The 14,777-nt window shown below is 49.1% G+C and overlaps 1 protein-coding gene across 7 annotated transcripts in view; it reads right to left on the bottom strand.

Annotated features, from left to right (window-relative positions):
* Positions 1–3,247: 3,247 nt before the first annotated feature.
* The window catches only part of SYT17 (synaptotagmin 17), a 59,518-nt gene continuing 47,988 nt past the window's right edge, over positions 3,248–14,777 (bottom strand). For all 7 annotated transcript variants that reach the window (XM_039885439.1, XM_039885438.1, XM_039885443.1 and 4 more), the window contains one exon: positions 3,248–3,474. In XM_039885439.1, coding sequence (XP_039741373.1) covers positions 3,278–3,474 — 197 coding nt within the window. In that variant the 3' untranslated portion in view covers positions 3,248–3,277. The remainder of the gene's footprint in view (positions 3,475–14,777) is intronic.

Genomic DNA, 14,777 nt, shown 5'->3' on the forward strand with positions numbered 1-14,777 from the left:
CTGTGTGCCCTAATTTCCCCTTTAAATGAGGACATCGGTCATACCAGATCAAGGTCCACCCCAGTGATCTCACTGCAACCCGATGACCTCTATAAAGACTCTATCCCCAGATAAGGTCACATTCAGAAGTCCTGGGGGTTAGGACACCAATGTATCTTACTTGAGGATGACACAATTCAGCCCATGACAGGCTCTAGAGCCAGACCGCCCTGGGCCGGCACCTAGCTCATGTACTCACCCGCTGCTTCCTCTCATTAAACTCTGGCTTCCTCCGTTGTTACAAGGGGTTCCCGTCCACGTGGGGTGCCGTGTGGAGACCAAATGTGACGCGTCGCACTTCGCCGGGTGCTAAGTCGGCCTTCGTTATCACGCTGGGCACGTCTGAGCCCATAGTGCCCGGTCCACCTGGGCTCCCCGTGGCCGCCGTGGGGCTGGGTCGTGCACCTGGATGCTACCTGATCACGCACGTGATTGCTCGGCGCTGTGGGCGCCTGCTCAGCCCACACAGACATCCCAAAGCGCCAAACATTTCAGGCCTTCGGGGGTGACCCTCAGGCCCTGAGGGACAAGGAGCAGGAGTTAAACGCGTCCAGCCTCCCCAGGGTGATCATTCTCAAGGGTATTCCGCATGGGAACCAGCACGGTTGAGCCCCAGCTGCCCACAGTGGCAGCTCATGCAACCTTTCGCTTTGCTCCTTTCCCACGTTCTTCCACTCGTGCTTCCTGGGGTCACCTCCCACATAAACTATCTGCACCCCAGGCTTTGCCGCAAGGTCTGCTTTTGCGGTTCCCTAAGCTAACGAGGGGCCCGAGGCTCGGAGAAGTCGCGTGGCCTGTGGGAGGGCACAGAGGGCGCGGCGGGCCCAGGGTTCGAACCACGGCCGATGGCCCCGGTCCCCGTATGTCCTCGACTCCCGTCCTCGGTGCCCGCTGTGCCCGCGCCTTCCCTCATTCTGTCTGTCCTCTCAGGCTCCTGTCCAATTCTGTGTCACCACGGTAGGGAAGCCATTTTACAGGAAAGGAAAACGCCTTCTTCTTTTCTCTCCTGATGAACATACCCTCACCCAGACCTCCTGGCTTCCCCCCTTGACCTCCATGCCACCTCCACCTCGGGGCGGGAGACGGCGGACGGACCCATGGGGGCGGGGTGGACCTGGGACGCCCAATGTGGCCAGGAGGAGTGAAGCCATCTCAGCCCGGGGACATTCACCTGGGTCGAACCCGGAGCTGGGCACGGCCAAAAAAAAAGCTAAATAGCAACAGATCCTGACCTGAACAAGTGGACCGTTTTATAGGAAAGAGCTTCCGTTTCCTCGTCTGGAAAATGGGGATTTTACTACTAAGTCAAAAGGGTGTTGCGAGAATTAAACGAGACTGTGCACCTACTGGGCTTAGCACACACAGTGAGCTCCCCGCCCCCACAAAAAGGTGGCCATTATTACAACAGTCAAATAGAAATATAAGCTTCTGGCTGTGGGGAGGACAGGGAAGAGCTGTTATTTCTATCTTCAAAAATCGGCAAGTGGCCGTTTAAGCTGGGTCCCGAGTATGAGCTGGGACTCTTCAGCTGCTGAAAACCCATGTTGTTCCTAGAATGGGGAGAGCCTGTCTAGGGCAGAAACGAAGCCCTTGATGACCTCGCTGGAGCCCCTGGATCCAGCTATGCCCAAAGCCAGGGCTTCCTTTGTCACTTAAGCTAGTGTGCGTTAATTTTCTGTTGCTTGCAACTGAAGAGACCCAACGTTAAACCCGTCTTCTCGTATGGATTCTCTTCACAGCCATCTAATTAGTATAGTGTTTCATCTGTTCTTCCTGCCAAGACCACCCTCTAATGTTACCAACAATGCCCAGTAGGACTGGCCGTCCGCCTCTACCCACTGTGAAGCCTGGTCCCAGTGGGTACCACGGGGTCCCAGGTACCATGGGGCAGAGATGAGCCATCCCTGCTGGGCTTGGTCTCAATTCTTGACCCACAAAATCCGTGAGCACAATAAATATAGGTGCTCTGAGTCATGAGGATGGTTTGTTACACAGCAGTCATAACTGAAACACCCTCCCACACTCTATGCCCTGTGTTCACCAAGAAAAAGATAACTTGAATGCGTGGCACAAATAAATAATCTTTAATTTCAATAAACAGCTCCCCAGGATACCAGACAATACGCTGTGCGAAAGGAGACAGAAGCATCCAACAGAGAAAGAGGTCTATTCTAACTAGACGAATTCCTTAGCATGAGAGAAATGACTCTGCTTCACACGCACACACGCAGGAAGAGCCTCAGAGCATGACAAGGAAGAGGTCACCTTGGATGGGGGTGTGGTGGGGGCAGTGGCTATTTTAATCCATGTCACTGTCCTTTGAAGGTCTTCTGTGAGTCATAATCACCATGATTTGGTCAAAAGAATGCTGCTTTTGCTTATACTCTATTTTTCTCGACATACACACACGCTACTTGCTGAGGTGGGGTCTTGACAGACAGGAGGACACCGGGTGAAATTCCACTGATGGTGGAGGCATAGACAAGGGAGTGCTCGGGACTGAGGCCCTGGCCCACGGCCTTGCTCACCGAGAGGACACACAGGCGCACACACGTGTTCACCTGTGAGGGCACACACACGAGAGCATCCACGTACATACCCACGGGGAGTCCCCGGGAAGAAGCTAACACAAGGACAAATTCAGTTAAGCCAGGAGCAGTTTCTTGCACTGGTATACATTTTTTGTTGCCATTTGGTTCTCCAAATTGTCTAATCTACTCATCACGTCCACGAAAGAGAAGACAAAGTGCTTACACTCTGGGGGAAAGGGTCAGGCTCACAGAACCCGCCCCCCGGGGAACAGCAGCCTGTTCCGAAGTCACCCAGTGGGTGTGCATTTTGGGTGTGGGGTCGGACCTCCCACACAGTGGCCAGACTCTCGGGAAATTTCGTCTCGATGGCGGCCGGCATCCTTGGGAGGCCCTTTCTCTGGCCTGAAGGTTGGCAGTACATTTTGGAGGGGGGTATCAACACGAGCGAGCACTGCCAGAACGTCTCACTGAGCAGAGCCCACTCAGCTCACAGCGTACGCATGGGGCTTCCAGAAAGTTCTCAGGCCTCGCTCATCGAGGCGGCCATTTTGTGATCAATAGTCAGCTTCCTCTCAGTTCTGAGAGGATTGGGTGTGCGTGTGAGTGTGCGTGTGCATGCGAGTGTGGATGTAACAGGTAGGCGACACATTTTTTTCCCATCTTAAATGGTCTTCAGCACAAGCGATGAATGGCCTCCCCCGCAGCCCTCAAGTCACCTCCAGCGAGGCAGGAGACACGCGGTCGCACTCGGCCCGGGACCGCAGGCTGTGCCACTGCCCCACGGCCGTGCGGTGGGTGTTGAGCATCCGCCGCCAGTGGTTGGCTTCGGAGGGGCCCGAGGAGTACTGGCCGATGACAATCCTTCCGATGAAGTCATTGCTGCTCTTCATGTTGTGACCGAACACTAGGGTGAGGTGGGGGTGGGGACGAGGCAAAGGAGGGGCGGAACAGGAGGCAGGGACAAGACAGAGGCCGTTAGTCCACCACGTTCCCCGCCACCTGCGGGCCTTCGAGGGCGCTGCTGTTAGGACACTGTTTCTTTGAGTGGTGACATTTCCCTGATTCCCCCCAGCTCATCCTCCCGCAAGTCTCTCCGCTCCAGTGGCACTGGGTTTCCCACTGTCCCTCACCATGCCAGGCACGTTCCCGCCTCCCAGCCTTGGCACTGGCTGTTCCTTCTGCCAAGGGCTGCGCCCCCTGCAACATGCACCTTGCAATTTACGTCCCGGAAGTTGCCTCACCGCACTGCCTACAGAGCTCGACGATCGGATCGTTCTAGCGGGACAGGCGGCCATCACCGGAGTCCGGCTGAGTGGTCACACTGGGGTTTCTCAGTCATGACACTGTGGACATTTGGGGCCAGATAAATCCTTGTCGGGGAGGCTGTCCTGTGCATCGCTGGGTGCTTAGCAGCACCTCGGGCCTCTAGACACCAGTGCCAGCCCTCCCTCTGGCTGTCATAACCCCAAACGCCTCCAGACTCGGCCAATTCATTCCAGATGAGAACCTCTAGGTCAAGGTGTGGGCCATGGGGCCAGACGTCCCAGGTGAATCCTGGCTGTCATCTGCCTAGCTCTGGGACCCCAAGGCAAGCAAAGGAACAGCACTGAATCTCAGCTGGTAAATCGCAATATCTTAACAGCACTTTACTTCACAGGTCACTGTGAGGTTTCGAAGAGATAACGCGTGTGAAGCTCTCAGCATAGTACCTCGCGCACAGTAAGCAATCCATTAATGTCATACTGCTATTCTGATCCTAAATTTCTGTCTGTTGACCTTTTTAAAAAGAGATTTCATATTTCCTCTGTTCCAGACCAAGGAGGCATGTTTCCTGAGAAATGGCTACAGCAATTTCTTCTGCCCCTCGCTGTAAAGCACATCTCTTTGAAAAGCTTCTCTGTTAATTCCAGTGCAAGCTTAACTTGTGTCTTTCAAGCCTAATGAGACGGTTAGCTTGATTTATCTTTCCAGCTCAGTTCCGCCTAATTCTTGATCTGCATGTGGGTAGTCCAGGCAGGCCATCTTGCTACTGGGAAAGCAGGCTGTGTCTGTGTTATAAATAAAGGACTCCAGAATGGGAGACATCACAGATGCACCCAGCGTGAGCCGAGCAAAGGCGGCTGGATCCCAGGACGAAAGCCGATGATCAAATAAACTAGCTAAAATATGCAGCTCCAAACAGAGCCTGAATGCTAACGAGCCTCTCTGTTCTCCCACGTGGGGCTGACATCAAGAATTCCAACTGATAAAAATGGGTGGGGGCAGGAGTGGGAAAAGGAAATCAAAAATCCCATCCATTGTCTAACAACCAAAAAGACCCAGAGTGAACTAGGCTAAGTGAAATGCTACGCCATCTCAATCAAGAGTATCCCGTACCTGTCAGCTCCGTGGACAAAAATTGGACCGTGTATATTTTTTGTACCTTCGGTAAAGAGCTCAGTAGGCAGAGGTGGACCTCACTGACATGAAAATCCCTTACAGAAGAAAAAATTTCGGAATCTCTCTTAATAAAGGAAACTGCTAAGGAGCTCTCTGATGCATTTGGAAAAACATTTTTTTGACTAGGTTAACACACGTAGGCAATGTGAGGTTTTCGAGTCCGCAGGAGGCAAGAATGTTCAAATGTTAAGCCAAGCTACTTTCAGAGACTGTGATACCTGATCAGCCCAGCAGCCAGGCCGCAGGACACCTGCAGAACAAAGGAAGGTTTCGGCTGGGATTGCTGACAACCCATTCTCCACTCCGGGAGGGGGAAACAGGAAAAGTGCCTGCCCCACACAAAATAAAAACGTCATTCCCTACGGCTAAAACCACGGGAACCTCCGGATCAGAGGCTGGGAACTGCCCGCAGGCCTTTCATGCTACATACCCTTCCCTTCCTCACTGTGGGTCCATATGACAGGAAACCGGTAAACTGTAACTCATGGGAACTAAAAAACTGGCATATAAACTGAACTCCCCGACACTGCAGTGGGGGGGGGGGTCCCCTCTGTCTTTACTCCCTCTCACTCTCTGTCTGAGAGGAGGAGACACACTCTGTCTGTGGGGTGTCACCCCTTTTCTAATAAACCTTCCTTTGGACTCTAACTTTGGCGCCTGTGTCGAAATCTTTCTACATTCTCTGCCAAAGGCCCATCTCCTTCTCTCAGGGTGGGGCTGGTCCCCCACCCCCCTGGGGAATGTGCCCTGTGCCGCATCAGTCTAAGCTCACTAAACGAGAACATCGCCAGCATCCCCTTCGCCGTGTGCCTCGAATCTAGAGCAAGACACCATTCTGAGACCATGTCAGGCCCCGTCTGATTTTCTTTCCTGGGGCCACAATGTTCTCTCTTCCTCTGCTCGACGGAAAAGGCAGAAGCATGTCCGTAAAGGGACATAGGCTTTGCTTCCCTGGGAAAGGGGTTTTAAGAGGAGAAATCTCTGCCAAAGGACCCTCTCCCATGCACTGCTGATGAAAGGGGGAATCGGTTCAACTTTTGGTGTAGGTTCACGGTATCTACTCAAAATAAAGAGGTCATAACTCGTGATCCAGCAATTCTACCTCTAGGAGTTTGTCCCATAGAATTATCTGTACAAATGAACAAAGATATATATATACACATATATGTATATGGATATATACATATATGTATATGTATATGGATATATGTGTATATATGTGTATATATATATATATATACAAGGATATTTTCTGTTGCAGGGGTCGGCAAACCAGAGTCTCCAAGCCGAATCTGGCCTACCATCTATTGTAAGTTTTATTGGAACCCAGGCAAACTCACTTGTTTGCATACTGTCTATGGACGCAGAGCTGAGTGGTTTTGAAGAGAGACGGTGTGGCCCGCAAACCTGAAAATACTTACTACCTGGCCTTTTATAGAAAAATTTGCTGATCCCTGCTCTAGAATACTGTTTGTAAGAATGAAACATGGAAAAAATAAAAACCTCCAGAAGGAAGTGTGGCTGAGGTTGTTGGTCCCCTGCCCACCGCCTCGGCCTACCCCGCAGGCCACCTGTCTTCTGTGGACAGTGTCCTCCGACCTCGAGAGCACCCACAGTTCTCTGCCTGGGCCACACCAGTCTACGCTAACCACGTGATTTACGGTGGAGGCCTTGGGACACTCAATATCAACTTGACCGCTGAGACGAAGGGCAGGGGACGAGGGTCAGCCACTTGGACAGTCAGCCAAGCCCATGTGTCTGACGCCCCAATCAACATCCCGGCCACCAGTGCTCGAGTGAGCTTCCTGCTTGGCCGTACTCTGAGCATGCTGTCACATGTCATTACGGGGAGAATTAGTGACTTCGGTAGGACAGGACGATCAGAAGCTCATGCCTGGTCTCTCCTGGACTCTGCTCTACGTGTCTCTTCCCTTCGCTGATTTTAGTCTGTATCCTTTTGCTGGAATAAACCATAACCATGAGTGTGACAGCTGTGAGTTCAGTGAGTCTTGGTGAATCATTGAAACTGATGGTGGTCTTAGGGACCTCCTGAGCTGCAGCTCCCCTTCATCGACGCCCCGAACAGCCTGCCTCCCGTCCCCGCTCCCTGATCGGTGCTTTTGGGCTCACCTTCTTGGTAGCCTACTTACACCCGAGTCATTGTCTTAGGAGGGGACTAATTAGATGGTCCCTGATGTAACAATACCATGGAAACCAATGTCCCTGTTAAAAATGAGAACAGACCTATATATACAAATGGAAAAATCTCCAAGACTTATTGCCAGGAGACAAAAGCAAGTTGCAAAACAGTACATGTAAACAATCTTTTTGTTAAAAAATATTAATATATAAACTAGAAAACAGTGTCTGGAGGAATGTTCGCCAAACTATTAAGAGCGAGTGGCTCTCTCTAGGGAGGGGAAACTGAGGAACTGTCTGCTTTTTCGTGTTATATAAGCATGTACAGTTTAAACTTCTTAACAGCAAGTGCATATTATTTTGGAAAGAAAACAAAGGGAAAAAAATAAGTTGCTATTAGAGAAACCACATCTAAATTGCCAGAAGGGGAAGAAGGCTAAAGGAAGTGTAATAGCCTACGCTCCTTATCCCAATTTGCAAAGAAAGTTGGCAAGTGAATCACTCGGCCCTCGGAAGGTGGGAGCGCCTGAGTGATTCAGCCTTTTCTAATGGGAAGCAGTGGCTGCTGTGGCCATCTGAGTTAATTGGCAGGCGAGGCACTTGCAAATCACTTGGTAACAGTTATGGCAATCTTAACGGTCTTTTAAAAACCAAACACTTAAAATGCAAATTGTAATAAGCTGAAGCTGAATAAAACTAATAAGTTCTATTAGAAAAGTTGCCTGGAAGAGGATCAAGATTTGCCATTGCTGTAAATCCTGGGGTGTCTGAGGCTGAAGAACAGGGAATGGATCCGTACAGAATCCGGACAGGGGCTCGGGGACACGAGGCCGGGGACCCCTGCGCCTCCTCTACTTCATAGATACAGAAACCAAGTCACTGAGCTGGCTGCTGGTAAAGCTCACAGTCTCTGCAGCAAATAACCTACACCTCCCCGATTCCCCCCCAGCCCCCAGAGGCCAGCAAAGGAAGCAAATGCCTCCCAACTAGATGCCTTATCCCACCTCTTTAGAAACAATGACAGCTAAGAATGTTGGAAGGCACCCCAAATAGCCCCCCAATGGCTGTTACGGGGGGACTCATTTGACTGCAGTCACTAGAACATTGCCGGACAATGTCCATACTCCAGTGCGCCCTAGTCATCAGGAAGTGTGACATCTCAGCCCGAACAATCGCGGGGTGGCCAAAAACAGGACAGCACCGAGCCCGTGTACAAAACCGAGGAAGAGGGCACCTCGCATCTTCTCTAAGAGCCCACGTCCTATCCGTGGACACGGACAGGATGATGTGGCCCAAAATGTCAGCATGCTGTCACATGTCATTACGGTAAGAAGCCCCAACCAGAAGGCAGATGTGAAGACCGAGTTAATCCACAGGATGTGCTTAGCCTTGGGCCATACGTACAGAAGGTGCTTAATAAAGCACTGTTACTCCCCATTCTGGGCTGTCGGCCGCTGTTCTGAGCACCGTAGGATGCTTCGCAGCACCTCTGGTGCCTCTGCCCGCTAGGTACCCTTCCCCCAGCCGTGACAACCAAAAGCATCTCCAGACGTTGTCAGATACCCCCTGGGAGCACGATCTCCCCGACCCCACTGAGAACCAACTGCTCCAAGGGAGCTGCTATCGCCCATGCTGCAGGTGGGGAGACTGAGGCCTCAGGTCCCGTTGCCCTGCGTGAGTCATGGACAAGTTGAGTCTTTCACATGTTGATATTTGCTATGGCAATGAATTTGTTCTTCCTCGCAAGAGCTAAACCCTTTTGGTTGCGAATGTGGTTTGCCAAAACAGTCCTGGAAGGGAAGCCGGATGACTTAAGAGTGTGGGTGTGATAAACACTGCAAATTAAAAGGAAGAAGAAAAGAATCTCGATCTTTACCAACGGGAGCAGACGTGACGGGCTCCCCGTTTTGCATGTTTGGTTCACGAGGTGATGCCCCCATATTCAGCTATGAGACTGACAGCACTGTGCGAGGGTGCCCCCAGACCGTGGCTGGAACCCCGCCTCATCACTGTCACCCATAATCCACCTCTTGGTGTTGTCCCCATTTCTGAAAAGATGCCCTAAGCCCATCCCGGGCCGTTTCTCAGCCCTCCCTAATTCCTCACCCAGAGGGATCCCCACACTTCATCAACACGTTCATGAGTCATCTCAACTCTTGGGGGAGCCCCAAAGCAGTCTACACAGCCCCGATTCCCCCCTAGCCCCCAGGGGCCAGCTCTGACACCACGACAAAGGTGATACCCATTCTCTTTCAACTTCTGCAAAGCTTCTTCACACTGTATCGTAGAGTTCTCTCCTTCCTGTTCTCTCTGAAACCTAGAAGCTGTTTCAGGTTTTTTTCCAAAACAAAGTCGATCATATTCCTTCCTCAGGCCTCAGTTTTCCCAGTTACACAACAGGGGGCGGGGGGGAGGTATAGGCAGGTTTTAAGGCCCCTTTCAGCTCCGACATTTCTTTGGTTCTAAGAAGTTTCATCTACGACTTAAGGGTGATGTTTTTCAAGCTTTCCTGGCTCATTTTGTGATTCATAGCAGCTGCTCGGACAGAACTTTCTTTTTCCATGTTTTTTTCTTCCAACAGTCATAAGGATAATTTAGATAACGGTATTATAATAATTAAAAATCGGCAATCGCGAATCCTGAGTTCTGTAAACGAGGCACCGAGCAAAGCATTTTATATACATTTTTGACTTAACCCACACCACGATCCTATTGGGGAAGGTATATTTATTTACACCCCCATTTCGCAGACGGGGAATGAGAGGCTCAGGGGGTTAAGAGTCTCAGGGCCCAAGGTCCCCCGGCCAGTCCACGGCACAGCGAGAACTGAAATGTGAAGCTCAGAATCATTTCCCCTCCTCCCATCTCAGAAAGAAGTCCTACCCTTGCCTCCCTCCCACTGAGCCTGACATGTGACAAGGACAAGGTACCTGCACCTGCGAACCTGCAGGGGAGTGAGATCCTCGAGCCGGCATGCAAAGCACAAGGAGCCAACAGTGAGAAAGGCCCTCAACGAGCCCTCGTGTAGGGGCCATGCTGGACGCCTTCACACCCACTCTCCAGGGCCCAGCACAGTCGGGCTCGCCTCCAATGTCTGAATGGACGGCTGCCTGATCAAGCAGGCAGCAGACACGGAAGTCGTCTTATGTTTAGGGACCACTGATATGAACAAAATAATAGCAGCACCAACACATAGTGTTTATCACGTGCGTTTAATCTACACGACTCTACGAGCTAAGTGCTGCTATTATCCCCTTGGGCCTAGAGGACACACGCCCATCCACCTTCCTGAGGATGGGCCTGGAGAGCCCCGAGCAGGCCTGGAAACCAGCCTGGGTCATTCGGGTGGGGAATCCTGGGATTCCAGTGCTAGGAGGTGATCTAGAAAGGAAGCTACAGGCTCCAGATCTATCGGCAATACTGGCTTAGACCGACGTGGTGAATTCCTTTAACGTAGCGGTTCTCGGCAGGGACCAATTTTGTCCCTCAAATTTGGCAATGTCAGGAGACATTTGGATTGTCACAACAGGGGCGGGGTGGTGGTGCTATTGGCATCTAGTGGACAGAGGCCGGGGGATGCTACTAAACATCCTACAATGCAGCAGGCCAACCCCACGACAAAGAAGTACCTGGCCCAAAATGTCAACAAGTGTCAGGGTTGAGTAACCCTGCCTTAAGGGAAAAGCGTGTATGACAGTTTCTCTCCATTAATACCTCCTCCTCCGCCTTCTCCTCTGTCACCAAGGAAAGTCACCGAGACCTGAGAGGCTATGAAAATCGATAGGGAGAAACAGCTGGGGGACCTAGAGAGAGGGAAGTTGGGACATCGCATCGGCTGAGCTGGAGGGGGTGCGAGAGCCTGACGGGTGAAATTCCAGAACAAATCAGGGCGAGAGAGAACTGGCGAGTGGAGGAAAGGGCTTCTGAGAACTGTCGCCGTGACTTCCAGGTTAGATTTCTTTCTCCTTCCTTAAGACATAGAAACCAAGATCGAAATTTCTTTTGAAACTCCTTGGGACCACGTCTGTACGCCTCTGTGTGGAAGCTGAGCCATGCGGACAGCGTTTATGAAGCCGACATATGGGGTGAAGACTCACTTTCAGATCTGTGTGTGAATCACACCGTCTAGGAGGAAGCATTTAAAGTGTGACTGTACAGTAATGTGCTTGTTTCTACACGAATCACCAGAATGTACACATCTGAATCAGGACTGTCTCTGCACATTTGTTTTTATAAGAGAGGCTGGCATTGCTTTGGGGAACATGTTCCCTACACACTGTCTTTGGAACCAGTTACAAGACACCTGTTGAAGCTTTAGGGGGATCAGCGATCAAATCTTCCCCCCTCCATCTTCTAAAATAATCGAGAAAATAAAGTAAAAATATCATGAACATGCAAATCGCTCCTGGGAAAAATGAGAGGAACCGTATTAAAACAGAGCCAAGTAGCCATTTCAGAGGAACTGGCCTGCACATCTTATTTTCTTGATTTTCCAAACTGGACCAAACCGCCAACACTGTAAGAAGTCAGTAAGAATGAAAATATCCTATTTGTAAGGGCCGAGGAAAAAGGACTTTGCTGTGACCAAATCGCTAACCAATCAATGAAGTAGGAATCTAGCCCTCTGCCTAATGACGGAAACCTCAAGCCAATCTGTGAAGTGCAAATCTCACCCCACCTCATCAGGCACGAACGAACTCTTCCTTAATACGACTTACTTCATCTTCCTTCCTTTTTCTCATAAAAACCCTGAGTCCCTCTTCTGTAGGAGGGGACACTCTTTGGGCTTCTGCCTGGATCTGTAACTCCCGAATTGCAATTCCTTCGATCCCAAATAAATACTTTTTGTTTGATGATTGTCTCTCAGGTTTTTTGGTTGACACTTGGAAGACTTTTTACAGATACCAGAGCTAGGGTCATACCCCAAGAGAGTCTACTGAGTGGTTTTCAAATGCTCCCCAGGTGATTCTCAGGGAAAGTCAGGTTAGATATACTGTTAGTCGCATATCAAAATATCAGTTGGATTTCGGTGGGTTAGCTGCCTTGTAGAAAGGATGTGACCTCACTATTTGATCTCCTCGAATTAAACGTCACTGACCAAAAACCATACAGGCCTTGTCCCCGCAGGTTTGAGCCTGACCAGCAGGCTCACCCATGACGGAGTGAGACAGAACATTGCCTGTTGTGGGCAGGCGGGTCCCAGCGAGCGGAGGAGGGTCGGGAGAACTTAACACCCCAATCCCAACCCACAGAGGACCGAGGACCTCTGGAAACAAACTCGCCAAGCTCCTAATGACACAGTCGGTTCTCCCTGGGAGGAGTGAATGAAAAACAGAAGAGAATAAATCGAATAATAAAATGAACGAAAGAAAGCCCAGAGGTGCTACTTTAGTTCGTGGGTAGGCAACCTTTTCCCATAAAGGGTCAAATAGTATATATTTTAGGTTTCAAGGGCCACCTATAGTCTCTGTCATCGTAGCAGAAAGCAGCCACAGACAGTATGTAAATGAATAGACACAGCCGTGTGACATAATAAAAAACATATATTTGGTCTCTGCCCGCAATTCCTGGCACAGAGCTCCTAAAACCCTTGTAATTTCCTGAATGACAGGGGAGATAGAAACATCTTCTTTTATATTTGGTTTTAGCCCCTGGTTCTTGACACAAAAACTTCTAGGACCCTTGGGATCTTAGGACTGATAAGAGTGTCCTTTTGTATGTTAATGAGATGACTGGTGACCGGGGTCTCCTGACAGCTTCAGCATGGGGGCTGGCTGTCAGAAAGACCAAGGCATGATTAGAAGGTTGAGACTTTCAGCCCCAACTCCCCACCCCAATCTCTGGGGAGAGGAGCAGGAGACCAACCCGTAACACCAATGGCCAGTGACTTCATCAGTCACGCCTACGTCATGATTTTCTCCATGCCCGTGTGTTACACTTCAACAAAAAGTCAACTTTAAAAAACAAATGAATGGGACTAATATCTGCAACTGACCTTGACGAGCAGGAAAAATATGAATGGAGAGATAAACAAAAGGATGGACAGATGTGCGATAAAGCGAATAGCAAAACGGTCACTAGAATCTAGGTAGTGGGAACATGGGTGTTGACCGAACAATTCTGTCAATATTTTCTAAAAGTTTCTTGGGATTTAAAAAACCCAAACACATAAACAGCTCTATTGTCCTACTTCTGTAGCCTTACTTGTTTCTTTATGACACAATTATCAATTTCTAGGGCTGAGTGGCTACTTACTGTTCACAGGCCAGTCTCAGATTTACATAGAATAAAATCCATCCATTTTAAGTATATAATTGGATGAATTCTAATCATTATATACAGATGTGTAACCATCACCGCAATCGAGATATATAATAGTTCTTTCCCTAAAACAATGCCTTCTCCTCCATCCCTCCCCCATCCAATCAGGCCCTAAGTCCCAGACAATTCCCAACCTGCTTTTTGTCACTAGAGTTATTCCCTTTACCAGAATTCTATTAAAATGGAATCACACTGTGTATAATCATTTGCACGATGCTTCTGAGATTCGCCCATGTGTATGTGTATTAATATTTTGTTCTTTTTTATTGCTGGGCAGAATTCTAATGTACGGACGTCTTGTAATTTGCTTCTTCATTCACAGGTTGATGAGCACTTGTAAGCTGTCCACGTTTTGGTAATTACAAGTAACGCTTCTAGGAACATCTGTGTACGTGATTTTTTTGTGGATATGTTTTCGTTCCTCTTGGGTATTTACCTCAGATTAAAACTGCTGGTTTGTACGGTAAACAAATGTGTATTTAATTTATAAGGCAATGGCACAGGGTTTTCCAAAGTGGTTATGGCATTTTGCACCCCCATTAGACGCGTATACGAGTCATACTAGTGAGTGTGCAGTGGATCGTACTGTGGTTTTACTTTGAATTTCTGATACTAATGAAGTAGAGAACCTTCTCGCGTGCTTCTGCGCCATCTGTGTATCTTCCCATGAAATGTGTCTGTTCACGTTTTTTCCCACTTTTTATTGGGTTGTGGGTTGTTTGCCTTGTTATTGAGTTATAAGAGCTCTTAAAAATTCTGGATACAGGCTCTTTGTTGAATATGTTTTGTAAAAACATTCTTTCGGGGTGTGCCTAGTTCTGTCATTTTCTTAGCTATGTCTTTCAAAGAGCATAGTTAAGAAAAAGTTTTAAATCATGATGGAGTCCATTTATTACTTTTTTTTACCCATTTCATTAAAAAAAATTTTCACGCCCTAGGTTTTGGGAGCCAGCAACCAACGTGGAGCTGTTTTGTCTCTGCCAACTGAGAAATGAAAACCGAAGTCAAATCTGAAGCAGATCTGGGTGAGGGGGTCCATGACTGCCTGTGATTATTTTTCTGGACTTTGCCATATGTTTGAATTGTTACAAATACATACATCATTTAAAATTAAAATGCTTCCTAAAGGTAAAAAAGAATGATAAAAAAAAATCAGCACGCAATTGTTCAGCACTTAATGATTTCCCAAGCTTGCTTGTTTCACCCTCACTAGAAGCTTTGTAGCGGGGCAGGAGATGGGGCCTCCTGGGCCACAGTGAGGCTAAAACATTGGCCCAAGTCATCCGTTTCAACTGCGTGCTTCAAGAA

This window comes from Pteropus medius, unplaced genomic scaffold (genome assembly GCF_902729225.1).
Source record: "Pteropus medius unplaced genomic scaffold, Ma_sr-lr_union100, whole genome shotgun sequence".
Lineage (NCBI taxonomy): Eukaryota > Metazoa > Chordata > Mammalia > Chiroptera > Pteropodidae > Pteropus > Pteropus medius.